This window comes from Erinaceus europaeus, chromosome 6 (genome assembly GCF_950295315.1).
Source record: "Erinaceus europaeus chromosome 6, mEriEur2.1, whole genome shotgun sequence".
In the NCBI taxonomy this organism is placed as follows: Eukaryota; Metazoa; Chordata; class Mammalia; order Eulipotyphla; family Erinaceidae; genus Erinaceus; species Erinaceus europaeus.
The window spans coordinates 63,143,742-63,163,541 of NC_080167.1; the positions used below are offsets into that span (position 1 = coordinate 63,143,742).

General features: G+C 46.3%; 1 protein-coding gene across 1 annotated transcript; it reads left to right on the forward strand.

The window, feature by feature from the left end:
- The first annotated feature begins 7,172 nt into the window (after positions 1–7,172).
- LOC132539026 (putative uncharacterized protein ZNRD1-AS1) lies at positions 7,173–10,464 on the forward strand. Its single transcript, XM_060192644.1, has 3 exons — positions 7,173–7,252; positions 8,386–8,437; positions 9,356–10,464. Exon 3 carries the CDS (start codon positions 9,386–9,388, stop codon positions 10,124–10,126), a length of 741 nt encoding a protein of 246 aa, XP_060048627.1. The 5' UTR covers positions 7,173–7,252; positions 8,386–8,437; positions 9,356–9,385; the 3' UTR covers positions 10,127–10,464.
- Positions 10,465–19,800: the final 9,336 nt, after the last annotated feature.

Below are 19,800 nucleotides of genomic sequence, written 5' to 3' on the forward strand. Positions count from 1 at the left end.
TGTGGAAGTGTACTCCCCAGCTTGTTTCTATCTTGCCCTAGTGGGTTCTGGGGAGGTGAGGTTCCAGGACATATTGGTGAGGTCCTCAGAAGACATATCTTTAATAGCCTACAACATAAAACAAAACTAGATCTCAACTTGCTTCAGATTTATATTCTTGGAGAATAAGAATTCCATTTTAGCCACTGAGGTTCCTTTCCTGAGTCACAACCCACATAATAATAGCATATTTCCCCTTGGCAGTGAAAAGACATCGTTTTGCTTGGCGGTGGATTTATTATTGTGTTCCCCGCCCCCACCCCAACATAACCTGTTTCTGTTGTTTGGATCCCACAGCTTGAGGTAAGATGTGAAAATGGAGAACTAAGACAAGAAATAAGGACAGCTGGTGCATTTTCCTTGAGGCTGTTTCAGGGATGGTGGGCTTGGTTCATCAGCACTGGGGTTTGATGGATGGACGGTTTGTCTAAATCCAAGCAATAATCACTTAAAGGAAGATTCTCTGTTTTTTAAAAAATATATATATTTATTTATTTACTTTCCCTTTTGCTGCTCTTTTTTTATTGTTTTATTTATTATTGTTGTTGTTGTGGATGTCGTTGTTGTTGGATAGGATAGAGAGAAATGGAGAGAGGAGGGGAAGACAGAGAGGGGGAGAGAAAGATAGACACCTGCAGACCTGCTTCACTCCTGTGAAGCGACTCCCCTGCAGGTGGGGACCCAGGGGCTCGAACCAGGATCCTTACGCCCGTCCCTGTGCTTTGCGCTACGTGCGCTTTACCCGCTGGGTTAGTGCTCGACACCCAAGATTCTCTGTTTTAATCCTTTAATATATATTACTGAAGTCATAAAAATGAATTATTTCTTGTTAAAAAATATAATAAAAAGGTTGGGTATTTTTTATAAGAATTGCCGTGACTGTCCAATAAAATGAAAGGTAATGAGGTAAGTTACGGGACTGCAAAATCAACACTTTTAAATGCGATACCTCATGTCTCCACCAGGTGGCAGCATCTCTTCAGTTATCTGCAAATTCCGGCAGGGAAGGAGAGCCACCTTCAAAGTCTGCTGGAGAATTTTAACACTGCCTTTTACTTTTAGGCTTCTTTGTTTCCCTTTCTTTCTTTCCTGATTTTTTTTTGGTGGGGGGAGGGTTTTGGGAAGTGGAGGGCAAAAGTTTAGTCACGGATTATCGCTTATTTTATTTATTTATATGTTTTTGATGTGGTTGTTGTTGGATAAGACAGAGAGAAATAGAGAGAGGAAGGGAAGGCAGAGAGGGGGAGAGACAGATAGACACCTGCAGATCTGCTTTACCGCCTGTGAAGCAACCCCCCCTGCAGGTGGGGAGCTGGGGCTTGAACCCGGGTTCTTATGTTGGTCTTTGCGCGGGTCTGCGCTTAACCCGCTGCGCTACCGCACGACTCCATGGATTATCTTCTTACTACACCTGAAGCTTTGTGTTCCAATATGTCTTCCTTGTGCTGCAGGAAGCAGACATCAGCATTCCTCAGAGCCAAATTCAAGTTTCTGTGCAGAGTGAGGCAACTGAATGGAGGGGGGAGAGGATGGCTTCCTTCCTTTGTCTCTTAAAAGGAAGCTCCAGGAAATTGAAGAGACCTTACAGGGAAAATGAAGAAAACACCCTTTTATTGTAAAAGATGCAGTTAATTCAAGGCTTGGAAATGCTTTACTAAAAAAGAAGGAGGAGGAGGAGGAGGAGGAGGAGGAGGAGGAGGAGGAGGAGGAGGAGGAGGAGGAGGAGGAGGAGGAGGAGGAGGAGGATATGGAGAAGGAGAAGGAGACGAAGAAGAAGAAGAAGAAGAAGAAGGAGGAGGAGGAGGAGGAGGAGGAGGAGGAGGAGGAGGATATGGAGAAGGAGAAGGAGACGAAGAAGAAGAAGAAGAAGGAGGAGGAGGAGGAGGAGGAGGAGGAGGAGGAGAAGGAGAAGGAGGAGAAGGAGAAGAGGAAGAAGAAGGAGAAAATGCTTTATTTGGGCCAGAGAGAGAGTTCACCAGGCGAGGTGTGGCCCATGTTTAAGCCTTATCACCACATGGCAAGAGCTACAGCATATAAAACATATAAATAAATAAAATAAGCGATAATCCGTGGCTAAACTAATGCTGGTCTCCCTCATCTCTTTCTCTCTATCTCTATCTTTCTGAATGAAAAAGTGACCTATGAAATCACTCATGCATGAGGCCCCAGCTCTGCAAAAAAAAAAAAAAAAAAAAACCCAAAACCCAACTTTATTTACTTTTACTTTAAAACTAATCTAGAGCTTAAAGATGAACTATTCGACTATTTTCTTTCTTGGTAAGGAGAGAGAACCATTTTCTGGAAACAGTTGACGAATTTTAAATTGCACTTCATTTTCCACCAGACTTTAAAACTGAATCACTCAATGATTTTTGACTCCAGTATCTTGAATAAATTTAATTCTAATAGGCTTCCTTCTCCAAATGTTTCAAATTAGGAGACAAATCTGTCATTGTGCTCTTCATCAGAATCTGGCAGCCCCTCGCCCATCTTTCTTAGCTTAAATGCCACTATTTTTGGACCACGTAATGACAGGCATGCTTGATATAAATACATGTTTATAATGAAGAGGCATTTTGAGAAGCTTGGAATGTCCAGCTGATGTTCTTGATCCCACTTGCCAATGTTACAGTCTTGGTCTTATTGATGACTTTTACATTTATATTGGTAATCTTTCCATTTTCACTCTGTCTTTATCAAGTCCCCTCACTATTTTTTTTTCAACAGACTATTTGTATAGCAGCTTAGCAGCAGATCTGACATATCAGAACTCAGATTTCTCCTCTCCCTGCCCAGCACCTGCACAGCTTCCCTTCCATCTGACGAGGAAACCTACACCAGTCAGGCTCCCATGATTGACTTATAGTTGCCTGGGGGCCAGACAGTTCACACACACGCGCACGCACACACACACACTCCAGAAGCCAGATCAGATCTTGCATCTTCACAGGAAGGGACTTAGCTTTGTGTCCCAAGAAGCAGGCAGGAAGAATTCATTCCCCACCCAGCAGTGGAGAGAGAGGAAGAAAGAATGCATTTTGCTGCCGCCCCCAATAAAAGAACTCTTTCTTTGTTACACAGGAGCAGGTGGGCATGGTTTGCGGTGAGATGACACTTCCTAACAGACCTTGTGTTGTTTCTGATTAGAGCCCTTTGACCAGGGAAATAACAGGCAGCTTATTGCTTTGATGAGATTTATGTCTTGTCTATCTTGGTGTTCTATGTATTTTTTCAATATTTTATTTCAATGAGAGAGACAAACAGAGAGAGAAACAGAGATAGGGGAGAGCACTGCTCAGCTGTGGCTTGTGGTAATACTGGGGACTGAACCTGGGACCTCTGAGGCCCAAGTGTGCTATTCACCATGAGAACCTGGTGGCTTTTCCACTTATAAAAATAAGTAAATAAATAAAAAGTAAATAAATAAGTAAGTAAATATAAAAAAATTTAAAATCTCGGGAGTTGGGTGGTACACACTCCCTTGGGTCCACACTCCCAGAGGGTTAAAGAATAGGAAAGCCGGGAGTCGGGGCGGTAACGCAGCCGGTTAGGTGCACATGGCGCAAAGTGCAAAAACTGTCATAAGGATCCCGGTTCGAGCCCCCAGCTCCCCACCTGCAGGGGAGTCGCTTCACAAGCGGTGAAGCAGGTCTGCAGGTGTCTCTTTCTCTCCCCCTCTGTCTTCCCCTCCTCTCTCCATTTCTCTCTGTCCTATCCAACGACGACAACAATAATAACTACAACAATAAAAAACAAGGGCCACAAAAGGGGATAAATAAATAAATATTAAAAATATCTCTCACTCATTAAAATAAAATAAACTGAGTCTTAGAAAAAAAGAGAAGAGGGGACCTTGAGTTTTCAGGCCTCATGTCTGCTGCTGCCCCACCTCCCAGTCCTTTTCTACTGGATCTTTTATCTCCCCGCTGTTGAGTTGCATGGGGTCTTTATATTTTATGCAGTGTCTCTTTGAGGGCACTAGTACTGACTGTGTGACTCCCCCTGATGTACTTGGTGAGTCTTGTTTTCTCAAATGCTAGTCCTTTCGCATGCTGGTGATTTTCTTTGGGTATATTGGGTGAAAGTATAATGTATGTCTATATTTATTAAGAGACATTTCTGCGCTTGTAGGTGAGAGGACGTCCTGCAGTACGTTGTGAATTGGCTGTGAAGAGAGATGCCTCTGCATCAAGCAGGAGAGATGGGAGAGGAGGAGAACAAGACACCCAGGTGGTCTTTCCCGATGTAGATGGAGGCCTTGCTTTATGGTTGTGGGACTCCCATCTTTCTTATCAGTGGACACTTATGTGGGATACTGGCCCACTCCTGTGGCCCCAATGCTTTGAGCTCTGAGAGTTCCGAACCTACTAAAAAGGAGGAAGAAAAAACAGTTTTCAAGTGTCGTCGTTGTTGGATAGGACAGAGAGAAATGGAGAGAGGAGGGGAAGACAGAGAGGGGGAGAGAAAGATAGACACCTGCAGACCTGCTTCACCGCCTGTGAAGCGATTCCTCTGCAGGTGGGGAGCCGGGGGCTCGAACAGGGATCTTTACACTGGTCCTTGTGCTTTGCGCCACCTGCGTTTAATCCACTGCGGTGTCGCCTGACTCCCAGATTTTATTTCTAATTATACTGTCTCCTCCATGTTTCTTTTTTTTTTTTCTAAATTTTTTTTAATATTTATTTTATTTTATTTATTTCCTTTTGTTGCCCTTGCTGTTTTTTTTTTTTTATTGTTGTAGTTATTATTGTTGTTGTCGTTATTGGATAGGACAGAGAGAAATGGAGAGAGGAGGGGAAGACAGAGAGGAGGAGAGAAAGACAGACACCTGCAGACCAGCTTCACCGCCTGTGAAGCGACTCCCCTGCAGGTGGGGAGCCGGGGTTCGAACCGGGATCCTTATGCCGGTCCTTGTGCTTTGCGCCACCTGCGCTTAACCCGCTGCGCTACAGCCCGACTCCCTCCATGTTTCTTCTTACCAGAGCACTGTTCAAAACTATTTTATGGTGGTGCCAGAGATTGAACTTGGGACCTCTGGAAACTCAGGCTTGAAAGTTTGTTGTCTAAACTATTGTGGTATTTCCCCTAACCCATTTAAATTTTTTTTCAAAGAACCAAACTCAATGGGCTACATTACACTAGGTTTCCAGTCCATACTAGGAAAGTTTCAGGTGAGAAAATGCCTTTATTGAGACCTGAGAAGTGGTGCTGTAGATAAGACACTGGACTCCCAAGCAAGAGGTTTGGAGTTCTGTCCCTGACAGTACATGTGGCAGAATGATACTCTGGTTCTCCTCCTCTGTCTTAAATAAATCTGAGAAAGAGGCACAGAGAGAGAGAGAGAGAGGCAGAGATACAGGAAAAGAGACAGAGAGGCAGACACAGACAAGAGGAGGAGGAGGAGGAGGAGGAGGAGGAAGAGAACATGTTAGCCATGAACTGTGAGCGAGAGGACTTTATTTCTGATGGGCGCAGCTTAGACACATGAAGAGGAGTGTCTTCAAGTGATGACATAGAACCATTTTAATGAATCCGTAAACACACAGGTTTGCATCTCTGTGATGACCAGGGATGAGCACAACTCATATGTGACAATAGGTTGAGTCATACTCAGTCCAGAGCCTCCCCCTGAGCAGCGGCCTTTAGCTGAGAGACACAGCAGCTAAGTGAGGAGGCCACAGGCTGCACAGCAGAAGCCAGTCTCAGGGTCTCCACCAGCTCCATTTCCCTGGGAGACGCTCATATCTACCCCGGTCCCAAAGAAAGAGCAGCAAGGGGTGTCAGGAGGTAGCGTAGCAGGTTAAGCGCACGTGGCGCAAAGTGCAGGGACTGGCAGAAGGATCCCGGTTCGAGCCCCTGGCTCCCCACCTGTAGAGGAGTCGCTTCACAAGTGGTGAAGCAGGTCTGCAGGTGTCTATCTTTCTCTCGCCCTCTCTGTGTTCCCCTCCTCTCTCCATTTCTCTCTGTCCTATCCAACAACGATGACACCAAGAACAACAGTAATGACTACAACAATAAAACAACAAGGGCAACAAAAGGGAAAATAAATAAATATTTTAAAAAGAAAGAAAGGAAGGAAGAGCAGCAAGGAATCCAGATGTTCCCGGTGAGAGAAACAACTTCTCGTGTGTGGTGCAAGCTTTGCCATGAGCATGGCCTGGGTCTGAGGCCCAGCACCACAGAGAAACAACACATCACCCACCGGGGGAAGTTCAGTGCTGTAGTGTCTCTCCCTGAATAAAAGTCAGCCCAGTGAACTAGCATACACGTGAGGCCCCAGCCACACACGCACGCACACGCGCACAGAGCTCCTGTCGTCTCCATTGATTCATTTCCAGGTGAGGGAGGAGGAGAAAGGGCCAGAGCAGCATCACTCTAGCACAGGAGCTATGGGTGCAACTCAGAGCCACCCCAAGCTTGAGAGTCCCCACTTCATCCACTGGACCCTCCGGGGACCCCCTAGATGGGACGCCTCTGTCTGAATACACAGCCCCTCCAGGGTCTGCTTGGCCACTCAGCCCTGCTCACAATGACACCCACCTCCCACCAATCAGGCGACACCACGCGGCTACCACCTCATAACAGTCTCAGCCTCTACACTGAGGACTCACAAAGGAGCTTGTGGCTGCTTCCTGTGGCCCAGGGCTGAAGCCGCAGCTTCCTGGCAGAGGAGCAGTGGATGGCTGATGGCTCACCTGGAGACCAGAAACTTGCTTGGCTGAGAGACAGTATTGAGGAGAGAAGCTGCAATCAGAGGAGATGAAAGGGGAGCAGTTAGGATCACAGGGGAACAGAGGAGCGGCAGGAGGAGGAGGAGGAAGTGGAGCAGGAAAAGAAGGAGGAGGAGGAGGAGAAGGAGGAGCTGAAGAAGGAGCAGAAGTAGGAGGAGGATCAGGAGGAGAGGGAGCAGGAAAAGGAGAAGAAGGAGGAGGAGCAGGGGGAGGAGGGGCAGGAGGAAGAGGAGCAGGAGGAGGAGGAACAACTCAGATAATCCACCTGAGCCTGTCCATGGAGAGGGCAGAAGCCATAGCCAAGGAGAGGAGGGCCAGGGCGCTGGAGGCCATGAGGGCAGAGGAGGTCAGGGCCGCAGTGCAGGGCCTGCCTGCTTGGCAGCCGCCCTCCCACACTCCATCTCCTGCTTCCACACCTCCTCAGTGACCAGCTTTTCCTCCTTGAGGGACTCACATTGGCAGAGCCACAAAGCAGCTGACATGTAGGTTTACTCCCCCTCCCCCAAGAGTAAAGGCAGGGGAACCTTCATTTCTCTGGGAGCCAGGGGGCTCGGGACTGGGAGTGATGGACTCCATCGTCACACAGGCCTCTGAAACCAGCTCTGGGGTGCTTGGCCTCTCCTGAACTCAGTCCTTGGCCATTGGAGAGATTAGGCCAAAGGACTTCGTAGCACAAGGTCTGCTATGAACAAATCTCAGTGCTGTCACGGAGAGTATTAAACTCTCAGCAATAATATGGGTGTTTATAAGAAATTGCCTTTATGCAGAAAAAGTTTTACTTTTTCTCTGTTCTAAATAAGTCAGAGTACAGAAGTCTTTAAAATTATGTTGTTAAACATAGAATCTCTTTGATATTGAATAAGATTAAGAAGAAAAGAGCTTTGAAACACCAGTGTGCTCTCTCTTAAGCAAATCTCAAGTTTCTCTTAAGTATTTTTAAAGAAAAGATCTTGGTTGCTGAGGCTTTAGTACTCTAGCCAATGTTTTCAGAGAGACAGAGAGAGGGAAAACACCACAGCTCCAAAGCTGCCCTGAGTGCTGTCAGGGGCTGGGGGACTACAGTCTGAGCAGCTCTCCTGGCAAAGCAGGTGCCTCTCAGGCAAACCAACTCCCCAGCGCCCCCACCCCACCCACCATCCCTCCTGATCAATCTTGCCATTAGCGCTATCCATTTAAAATGTGAGCCTTTGGAGAGAATCATGAAACAAAGCATGCAGTCAGATGCTCACTATTTGTTAATACTTATACTTGAGGTTTCTATCTATAGTCTGGAGGCCTCGTGCACTAGAGACAGACAGACAGACAGCTCAGCACTAGAGCTTCCTCTGTTGCCTTAGCATCTCCCATGTGATGCCCGGGCTCAAACCTGGGTTTTGCACATAGCATAGCAGGCACCCTACCTGCTGTGCTATCTCTCTAGTTCAATTTAGGTTTTGATCAGAAAGCATTCCTTACTTGCTTCCAGAAGAGAAAGATCTAACACATATCATAGACTAATTTTCAGAAACCTCCTTTTTGCCCCATATGCCCAGTGAGTGCCAACTCAACACTCCACACAACAATTTCTGAAGCCTTTCCCCCAAGTCCCCCATCTTTGTTCTCTTTGCTTTCCCAGATTGGCGTGGGTCAGATGCACCCGAGACCCATGGACCACAAAGGAGGTGGAGGTAAGGATATACACTCACCGTCAACTTGCGAATTCCCGGTAATAGGACCTGCCAAGTTGATCAGCTGATGGGCCTGGCTGTGGAAAGGGACAGTGTCTACTTTGCCCACGAGGCTTAGCTGAGGATGAAGCTGGAGCACTGCACAGAACCAGCACCACCTGTCCCTCACAGTCTGTCCCTGGGCTTAACCCGCGGTCACCCTAGACGACGTGCCACAGAATCTGAGGAAGGTCTGGGGAGGTGGCATTTTAGGTGAAGCCCAGGCCTGTGGAGAAAGAACGCAGCATAGCTGTGTCCCAGAGACCACGTGAAGGGGGGAGCAAGTGAAACACCCAGAACAAACCAATACTTTCTTTTCTTTTCTTTTTTCTTCTTTTTTTTTTTTGGAGGGGGGATTGCACATAGAAACTCCACAAGCACCAATGGAAGGATTGGCTTTAGACTTTAATTTCTGACTGCAGAAGTGAACTGATGGGGGGGGGGAGCAGGTTGGGAGGGAGAGAATGGACTCAAAGGTAAAGGGCTCAGTGGACTTGGTGAGGGGTGAGAGGTGGGAACACACTATGAAGAGATGGGAAACTGCACTAGTGCAGCATTTCTCCTCTCGTAAACCAAGCGAATCTCATCAACAGAATGATTATTTAAAAAATAGCCAAGCCTTGGCTTTTCATAGTTGGAGACAGAGAGTTGAAGGTAGGGAGGTCTGAGTGCAGGGGAGGTTCCCCGTGACGTCTTCTGTCTTCTCAGAGAAGTCGAAGGCAAGAGCTTCCATCTCGGGGAGCAGAGAGGTTTGGAGAAGACAGGACACTTGGTTCCTAAGCCTGAGGGGGCCAGGGGAGCAGGGGCAGGCAGAGCCAGTCTTCACTGGAGATCTGTGGGCTCCCCACTGAAAACATTCTCATCTTTCCCCCCGACAAGCCTTTAGGCAGGATCCACAGACTGGCAGCAATGAAACCGATAGCCAGAGAGCCCCAGCCTGACAAAAAATCTGTGCAAAGGCTCCAGGACAAGTCGTCCAGCTTGCAGTTGGCACAGTCAGAGGCCCAGTACCACCTGCGTCAGCAGAGGCTGGAGGCCTATTTGCAGAACCAGCTCCAGCTGCCACAGGGGATGGGCGAAACCTTGTATCCCCCCGGAGAGGAGGAGCACTGGCGCCCACCATGCCCGGGGCCCAGGACAGAGGACTATGAGTGCCTGGGGTGCCCGATCCCCGACAGGGAGCTGGGCCACATCCAGAGGCACATCTACTGGGCAGAGCAGGCCCGAGGCCTCAGAGGCAAGCAGCAGCGCTGGGCGGTCCAGGACATCCCCAGTGAGCTGTGGGCCCCCCAAAGTGCAGCCGCAGAGGGGAAGTGGAAAGTGATCACGGAGGAGCAGATGGCGTCCAGGAGAAGCAGCAGGCAGAGGATGGCCTGGGTGGCCGAGCAGATCAAGGGGCACCAGGACCGCATGCTGAGAGGCCGCAGGCTCTCTGAGAAGAGGAGGGCGGAGAGGGAGGCCCTCAGGACCCCCAGCCAGGTGCCTCCTGTGCGCACGCAGCCCGGGGGGAGGAGGAACACCGCCTTCCCCATCACCCGGCCTTTGTGGACCCCAGGGATCAAGGTGCCCAGACTGAGGGCCACGTCCCCCGAGGAAGAGTTGCTGGAGTGGCCCTTCCTCAGGAGCCAGGTTGTCCAGTTTCGTGCGTAGTTTCTTTGTTCAGTTTTCTGTCAATAAACTTGAGTTCTGTTTTGGACAAGGGTGTCCCTTCCAAGGGCTCCAGTGCTGCCAAACCACCTGCGTCCTCTGATCTGCTTTCTTTTTTTTTTTTTTTTCCTCCAGGGTTATTGCTGTGCTCAGTGCCTGCACCATGAATCCACCACTCCTCGAGGCCATTTTTCCCCTTTTGTTGCCCTAGTTGTTACAGCCTTGTTGCGGTTATTATTGCCATTGTTGACGTTGCTTTGTTGTTGGATAGGACAGAGAGAAATGGAGAGAGGAGGGGAAGACAGAGAGTGGGGAGATAAAGATAGACACCTGCAGACCTGCTTCACCGCCTGTGAAGCGACTCCCCTGCAGGTGGGGAGCCTGCGCATTGCGCCACATGCACTTAACCCACTGCGCCACCGCCTGACCCCCTCTGATCTGTTTTCTAAGAGCTGCCGCCTCAGGCCGTGTCCAGATCGCAACCTTTGCAGGTTCTGGCCTGAAGCAGCCGCAGGTTCCCAGACCCCCAAGCCCTTTACCATCTTCCCGGGGCTGCCGCGAGAGCTCTTCCCGTGAGGGTTCTAGGTGGCCTTTGTCTTCAGTTCCTCAAAAAGCAGACAAGCGAGAGGACCCAGAATCTTGGGTTCTTGGAACTTTCGTGTTGCTCAGATCTTTCCAACTTGCAAGAGGAAAGCCACATACTAGCAGAATTTGCTTCTTTAGGGAAAAAAAGTTCCTAAAAGCTTCACTGAGCTTTCTCTAGTTGGAGAAACTTCTATGTTGATGTGTGTTAGTAAGATCATATATCATTTTTTAAAAAGGCCTATCTCCAAAACTTATTAGCTGGATATAGATTCTATGTTATGAACATCTGAAGATAAGCTTCTCAGAGAGCAATGCCACTTTTTTTTTTTTGTAGCCCTCAGGGTTATTGCTGGGACTTTGTGCCTACACTTCAAATCCACTACGTGTGGTGGCCATCATTTTTACATTGTTTTTGTTGCTGTTATTTTTGTTGTTTCTGCTACTGTCACTGTTGGATAAAACTGAGAGAAATTGAGAGAGGAGGGGAAGACAGTGAGGGAGAGAGAAAGATAGACAGCTTCAGACCTGCTTTGATGTCTGTGAATTGATCCTCCCCTCCTTGGGGAGTCGGGGGCTTGAATTGGCAACCTTGAGCATGTCCTTGAGCTTTGCACGTATGTGCACTTAACTCGCTGCTGTAACATTGGGCTACCAGCTGCCACCATTTTTAGCCCTGCATCAGGAAAACACAAAACTGTCGTATAAGAAACACAAGTTAGGAATTTTTCTCTCGTGTCCAATAACACAATAACAACAAAAAGCCTTATACTGCAAAAAAAAAAAAATCAGATTATAATTAAGGAAATATTTTACACAAATCCCAGCTGTTAATCTAAATTCTAATATTTTCATCCTGTTTATATTTAAGGGCTTTGGATTGAAGACTTGAAGAGAATGCCTCAGAGCAGAGTAAAAATTATTAATGGTATCATTTTCACCTGCCTTTACCTGAATCGAATTGCACTGTTTACCTCATAAACAGTAAAAAGAATGACAACGATACCAATAATAATGTTAATCAGGATGGAAAAGTAGCTCACTTGGGTCGTGTACTGCTGTGGCTAGTGTGGGACACAGGGTTGGGCCTGGCCGCCAGCATATTGAAGGAGGGTTGGTGCTGTGGTTTCTTTTTTTTTTTTTTGCCTACAGTGTTATAACTGTGGCTCAGTGCCTGTACTAAAAATTCACTGTTCCTGGAGGCCATTTTCCCCCTTTTGTTGCCCTTCTTATTATTGTTGTCCTTGTTGGATAGGACAGAGAGAAATGGAGAGAGGAGGGGAAGACGGGGGGTGGGGGTGGGGGAGAGAAAGACAGACACCTGCAGACCTGCTTCACCACTTGTAAAACAACCCTCCTGCAGATGGGGAGCCGGGGGCTCTCGAACCGGTATCCTTGCTCTGGTCATTGTGCTTCGTGCCAAACGCGCTCTACCTGCTACACCACTACCGGCCCCCAGTGCTGTGGTTTCTTGTATTCTCTCTCTCTGCCTTCTCTCTCTCTCTCTCTCTCTCTCTCTCTTTGTAAAAAAAAAAAGAAAGAAACAAAAAATCCCTTTATTAAAACACACAATTATGACTTAGCATCATTCTGGAAATATTTATGTTTATATATTTGTTGCAATGATTGACTAATAAATAGTAGAATACAATTTAATAACTTATAATAATCATTTGTGAGGAAGGGTTTTAGAGAGAATGAGAGCATCACTCTGGCATATGCAATGCCAGGGATCAAACTCAGTACCCCAGGGATGAGAGTCTGACGCTTTAAGAGGCACTGCTTCATCTCCCAAACTGCAAACATTTGTTTTGAAGTCACACAAATGCCATAGCCATTTTAAGAAAAATAGAATATTTCGATCATCAGGGGTTATGGACTTATCAGAGCAGGCTTACATCAAAATGATGCTCATTCTTCACTCCAGAGTGACTTTTGTCATTTCTTTATTGGGGGATTAATGTTTTACAGTTGACAGTAAATACAATAGTTTGTTCATGCATAACTTGTCTCAGTTTTTCATATAACAATACAGCCCCCACTGGGCCCCTGACATCCTGTTCCAGGACCTGAACACTTCCCACCCCAGAGTCTTTTACTTTGGTGCAATACACCATACTCCAAAGTGACTTTCAAAGGAAAAGCTAAAGTGACAAAATTTAGGAGCTAAAATAGGACAAGTGTCATGGTCGGGGAGGTGGGGCGGTGGGTAGAGTACAGGCCTTGCACTTTTTATTTATTTTTTATTTATTTGGATAGAGACAGCTGGAAATCAAGAGGGAAGGGGGTGATAGAGAGGGAGAGAGAGACAGATACCTGCAGCCCTGCTTTACCACTTGTGAAGCTTCCCCCCTGCAGGTGGGGGCCAGGGGCTCGAACCCAGGTCCTTACGCACTGTAACATGTGCACTCAACAAGGTGCACCACCACCCGGCCCTGAGAATTCTTTATAACAAGATTTATTCATTATGAGAGAGGAAGGAGACGCATACACACGCGCGCACACACACACACACACACACACACATATCATGAGAGAGATCATTGTTCAACTTCTTCATAAAATGGTGACAGGGATTAAACTTGTGCCCTCTGGGTAGCCTCAGGCATTCAAATTGGTGCTGACAGGCTAGCTATCTCCCCAGCCCCTCTGAGAATTCTTAACCACAAGACAGATTTCATCTGAGTTAAAAACCCAAATCTGCAGGGCTGGGCGGTGGTGCACCTGGTTGAGCACTTACGTTACAAGGCGCAAGGACCCAGATTCAAGGCCCCAGACCCCACCTACAGGGAGAAAGCTTGACAAGGGTTGAAATAGGTCTGCAGGTATCTGTCTCTCTTCCTATCTTCCACTTCCCTCTTGATATCTGTCTCCATCAAATAAAAAGAGAGAAAAAAAAATCTGCTGCCTGTGTGACCAGGAAAAAACTTCTAGCATAGAGCTTCATTTAAAATGATTCTGTACTAATAAAGATCGTAGGACATGGGCAGAAGCAAGCCTACATCTGGTTATTTAATTTTATTTTTAAATGAGAGGGTGAGAGGTTTATTCTCCATTATCACCCATACAATATTGGTAATTATTATTATTTTTTAAGCCTGGATATTGGCTATTATTTTTTAAGCCTGGATATTGGGGTAGGTAGCATAATGTTTATGCAAAGAGAAACTCATGCCTGAGGCTCCAAAGACCCAGATTCAATTCCCCCCCACACCACTATGAGCCAGAGCTGAGTAGTGCTCTGGTAAAAAAAAAAGAAAGAAAGAAAGAAAATCTTTATATATAAAAAGCAAAAGGGCAAATACATCACTCATGGATACACAATCTGTAGCCAAGTTTTGGTATTTTTTTTTCCAGAGCACTACGCAGCTCTAGCTTATTGTAGTGCTTAGGTACTCGGTGCCTCAGGCATGAACTTTTTTGCATAATCATTACGTTATCTCCCCAAGCCTTGTAAGAGAGTTCTAAAAAAAATGGCCCAGACCTTTCCCATATTTGGGAGCTACTCTCTTCCCTGATCCAGCTTTTTGGTCCTTTTTTGCAGCCATGACATCATTTCCCCAGATAATAACTTGGATCCACCTGCATATCAGATATCAGCTCAGGGGGAAAAAAAACAACTGACCAAACAAACAAACAAAAACAACTAGTATGTTCATGGGCCCTTTGGAATATAACTGAAATACAAAATGGAGAACCTCTCCTCCCAACTCATCATCTGAACTATTTTAGACTTTAGGTTCATGATTAATCAACAATTTGTTTGGCTTTGTATGTTTAACTCTTCTTTCAGCCACCAGGTTGCAGATGCTAATATGATGCCAACCGGACTTCCCTGGGCAGACGACCCCACCAGTGTGTCCTGGAGCTCCGAATCCCCAGAGCCCTGCCCCACTAGGGAAAAAGAGAGACAGGCTGGGAGTATGGGTCGACCAGTCAACGCCCATGTTCAGCAGGGAAGCAGTTACAGAAGCCAGACCTTCCACTTTCTGCATCCCATAATGATCTTGGGTCCATGCTCCCAGAGGGATAGAGAATAGGAAAGCTATCAGGGGAGGGGATGGGATGCAGAGTTCTGGTGGTGGGAATTGTGTGGAGTTGTACCCCTCTTATCCTACAGTTTTTGTCAGTGTTTCCTTTTTATAAATAAAAATTTAAAAAATTAAAATAAAAAAAATAGCCCAGGTTTTTCTGGAGATGTTTTCTCCAGCAAAGCACAGAACATCAGAGAGACATGGAGATTTCAGAAGGCTTTGACTGACAAGTCATTGATTGCATAAGAGGGTGGGGAGTCTGAATTCGGCCCTACGTGCTCTTTTCCAGTGGCTTGAAAGACAGTTCAGCCTGGCTGTCACCTTGATTGCAGCAGAGAACCTCGTCCCATCAGGCTGGACAAAGGACAGAGAGCTTAGACATGAGTAAAGAGTAAAGACTCTTTAGTGAGTCAGTAATAAAAAAAAAACTTTTTGGGGAGTTGGGCGGTAGCGCAGCAGGTTAAATGCTTGGTGCCTGCACTACGAATCCACTGCTCCTGGAGGCGTCTTTTTCCCTTTTGTTGCCCTTGTTGTTTATTGTTGTTGTTGTTGTTGTTATTGTTGTTACTGCTGATGATGTTGGATAGGACAGAGGGAAATGGAGAGAGGAGGGGATGACAGAGGGGGAGAGAAAGACAGACACCTGCAGACCTGCTTCACCACGGGTGAAGCAACCCCCTCCTGCAGGTGGGAAAGGGGGGGGCGCGAATCCGGATCCTTGAGCCAGTCCTTGGGCTTCGCGCATGTGAGCTACCACCTGATCTCCAAGAATAATTATTTTTATTGAGATGTAATTGACAGAATCTAACACTGTGTAAACTGAAGGTGTGGAACATGTTGATTTAGTGCCTGTATATATTAAAAAGAACCCAGCAGTGAATTCTCCAGACTAACTTTCTTTTTTTTTTTTTTTTTAATAATTTATTTCTTTATTGGGGAATTAATGCTTTACATTCAACAGTAAATACAATAGTTTGAACATGCATAACATTCCCCAGATTCCCATTTAACAATACAACCCCCACTATTTTACTAAAGTAACTTTCTGAACAAAGTGGAGATGTGGATAAAGGGTGGTGATGGTGTGTGGAGAGATTTCGAGATCTGACCTACTCAGTAAGGGCAATATCGTTGTAAAGAGAGGTTACAGGTTATGAACCAGGCTTGATAACTTTTCGATAATAAACCTCTTACTAGACTGTGTAAGCCACCAAGTAAAGATTATTTATTTATTTATTTATTTATTTATTTATTTATTTATTTTACCAGCGCACTGCTCAGCTCTGGCTTATGGTGGTGCTGGATATTGAGCCGGGGACATTGGAGCCTCAGGCATGAGAGTCTTTCTGCAGAACCATTACGTTATCTACTCCCGCCCTCATGTAAAGATTTTTAACACAGTGCCAAGAACGCAGGCTACTGCCTGTGGAGGCCCTGCATTTGCAAAGTGATTCCATGCCACCAAGCCTGTGTAATGATGTTATTGTTGCCCTAAACATACAGGCTGTCAAGTCATTCTTTCTGTTAGCTTGAATGTATAAATATTTCTGTTATGGCATCCTTATGTACACTGACCAGGATATTTTATTTTATGGCGTGCTTGAATTAAGTCTATTACAATCAGAGGAAGCATTTGGACCCCGGATAAAACTGGCAGGATTGCTAGAGTCCTGAACTCACTTGGCATGGAATTACTACCAATAACACAAGTGAAGTAGTAGTAAAAAATAATTACAATAATAATAACACCATTGACTTTGAAAAACATGTTCACAGATTTTTTTTTTTCTGCCTCCAGGGTTATGGCTGGGGCTGGGTGCCTGCACTACGAATCCACCACTCCTGGAGGCCATCTTTTCCCCATTGTTGTTATTCTAGTTGTTGCTGCTACTGCTGCTGTTGGACAGGACAGAGAGAAATGGAGAGAGGAGGGGAAGACAGAGCGGGGAGAGAAAGATAAGACACCTGCAGACCTGCTTCACTGCTTGTGAAGCGAGTCCCCTGCAGGTGGGGGCCAGGGGCTCGAACCAGGATCCTTGCGCTGGTCTGTGCTTCACACTATGTGAGCTCAACTCTGTGTGCTATCACCCAGCCCCCTTGTTCACAGATTTTAACAGATGTAAAGTGAATGGCACCATATAAACCAAACCCAGTGTGAATTATCAACCACAAGATGGCATTTGAACACTAATGTGTTTGGTCTGGAACAGTGGTGTCCGTCCCACCCTTACCTACATTGCAGGCGATTGCCACCACCACACCCCCCACCACAGTCCCTCATTCCACTAGAATGAGATCACCCAACTTATTTTCTCTATCACCTGACAGCCTAAAAACACAGTATCCTATCTCTGATATTCAATCTGTTTTCCTTTTTTATTATCTTTATTTATTTATTGGATAGAGACAGCCAGAAATGGAGAGGCTAGGGGGAGACAGAGAGAGAAAGAGACAGAGAGACACCTGCAGCCCTGCTTCCTTCACCACTCACAAAGCTTTCCTCCTGCAGGTGGAGACTGGGGGATTGAACCTGGGTCCTTGCACATTGCAATATGTGTGCTCAACCGAGTGAGCCACCACCCAACCCCCTCTGATATTCAGTCTTTAGCCTCTTATACGGTTGATAGTTTTGTGTTAATATCTGTGCCATTGTTGGTATGCATGAGACCCTTTCTGTTTCATTTGGTTTAAATCCCCCCTGCTTAACACTATTCTATTTACATAACCACTTCATTCTATTTATATAACCACTGTTAACAAGTTCCACCCTCCCTCCAGGGCATTTGTGGTTCAGTGATAGGATTCTCGCCTGCTCTGCCCCCTCTTTGTCACACTCTGATTTTCACCAGTCACTTTTCTCTCCACCCTCTCTATGTCACATCCTGTTTCCACCCTACTTCGCAAGTATATATAAAGACAGCATTGTGAGTTTTACAGTACCTTTAGTTTAGCTTAGCTCGGCTTAGATTGTGCTGCGTCCTGCATGAATAAAGAGATACTGCCTACAGCTCAACCATGAATCCCTGGTCGTCTGTTACCCGCCCGTGAAGCCAGCCCATTGAAAACAACATAACCTGTCGAAAACAACATGCCATGAGGTGTCCAGATATTTGTCCGAACATTCTTCTTAGTGTTTCTGTGAGCTTTGGGGATGGACTTGGCATTAAAATGGGAAGGATGGGTAGTTAGATGGCTTCTGTGATGAGAGTGGGCCTCACCCAGCTGAAGGCCTGAGCACAGTAAGGAGATTTCTCCTGTCTGATACCTAACCAGCTGGAACACTGGTTTTTCCTGGTTCAATAGCAACCTGCCAATCTCTGAGATAAACAGGGATGCCAGCTCTGCAGGGTTTGGATTTGTCAGCCTCCGTAACTGTGTGAATCAGTTCCTTCCTTCCTTCTATCTATCTATCTATCTATCTATCTATCTATCTATCTATGTATCTATCTATCTATCCTATTGGTCCTGTTTCTCTAGAGAATTTTCATTAGTACATTTCTCAATTTCTTGGTGACTAACCCCTTCCCATAATCAAAGTTTCATAAAGGCAAGAATTTATCAAGATTATCCCTTCATAGTTGTATAGACAATCATCAGCCACATGAAAAGATTTTGTTGGGGGGGGCTGGGATATATTCAGATTTGGGGGGAGGGATGGCAGTGAAGCAGACAAGTAACTCAGCTTGAGAAACAGCACTAACCAGGGTGAGTGGTGACACAGTGCTACATTGATAGGAACAGAAAAAGTGGAAGAGACAATGTCAGGAGTCAAGGTAAAGCAGTTACTAAACAGGGAAGCTTCTGGAAACTGCTTCAGGGACAGGATGATGCATTCCTTGAGTGTCACCTCTTTTCTAAAGATCTTTGGGACTGATAGATGTTGATATTCAAATGTGAGACTCCTGTGTTCAAGCTCTGGCCCGCATACCAATATGCAATCACGCTTCTGTGGCCACGGAGCTCTGCCACTCTGCTGAGGGCAAACCAGACAAAAATGGGTATCTGGAGAGAGATGGAAGGTGCAGAGTGAAGGGAACAGTTAGGTGTTTTGCTGATGGGTGTCAGGACCATGCCTGTGAGGCAAAGGAGCCCATGACACGCACAGCTGTGAGCAGACAGGTACTAACAGGAATTGGCATGCCCTCCTCCATGGTGCTACCGTGATGAAGAAGGTTCTCCATTGGAAGCAGTCCTGAAAGAAAAATAAAAAACAACCCCAGGTGAAATATCTCCTGAGCAACTGCTATGTTTTCTGGGATGAGCAGAATGGAGATTCTTCCTTCAACAGGTCCTTCCTAATCTCCATTCCCCGCCACCCCTTTAATGAGAACATTGGTTCACTTTGATCTGTGACAACCACTATATTTTCTTTTGGAAGTCCAGCCCTAGTGGCTCAATGGGACATACAGGACTTGCACGCAGCAGAACTTGGGTTTGAGCCTTGACACTTAAGCTTGAGTAGTGTTCTGGTTTCTCTCTCTCATTCCCCCCGCCTCTCAAAAGGTAAGTGAATTTTAAAACAAATGTCCAGCCTGATATAATGAAATTTTAACTCCTTTCCAGTTCCGTCTCCCTCTTTCTCTTTCTCTTTCTCTCTGTCTCTCTCTCTTTGCCCCCAGGGTTATTACTAGGGCTTGGTGCTGGCATTACTAATCCACTGCTACTGGAGGCCATTTTTTTCTTTTTTCTTTTCTTTGCTTTTTTTTTTATAGGATAAGACAGAGAGAAATTGAGAGGGGAGAGGAAACAGAGAGGGAGAGAGAAAGATAGACACCTGCAGACCTGCCTCACCACTTGTGAAGTGAACCCCTGCTGGTGGGGAGCCGGGGGCCTTGAACCGGGATCCTTGAGTGGTTCTTGTGCTTTATACTATGTGCACTTAACCTGGTATACTACCACCTGATCCCACCCTGACCTCCTGTCTCCCACACTCTTTCCCCATAGTCCCTGGGGTCTGTTTAAGCATTGGCAGTGGGGCCCAGGCTGGGGGCTGTGCTCTTGTCGCAGCACCACCTCTATGGCCACTCAGTAATGTTTTCCTGGGTGGAGGAGGCACAGGGA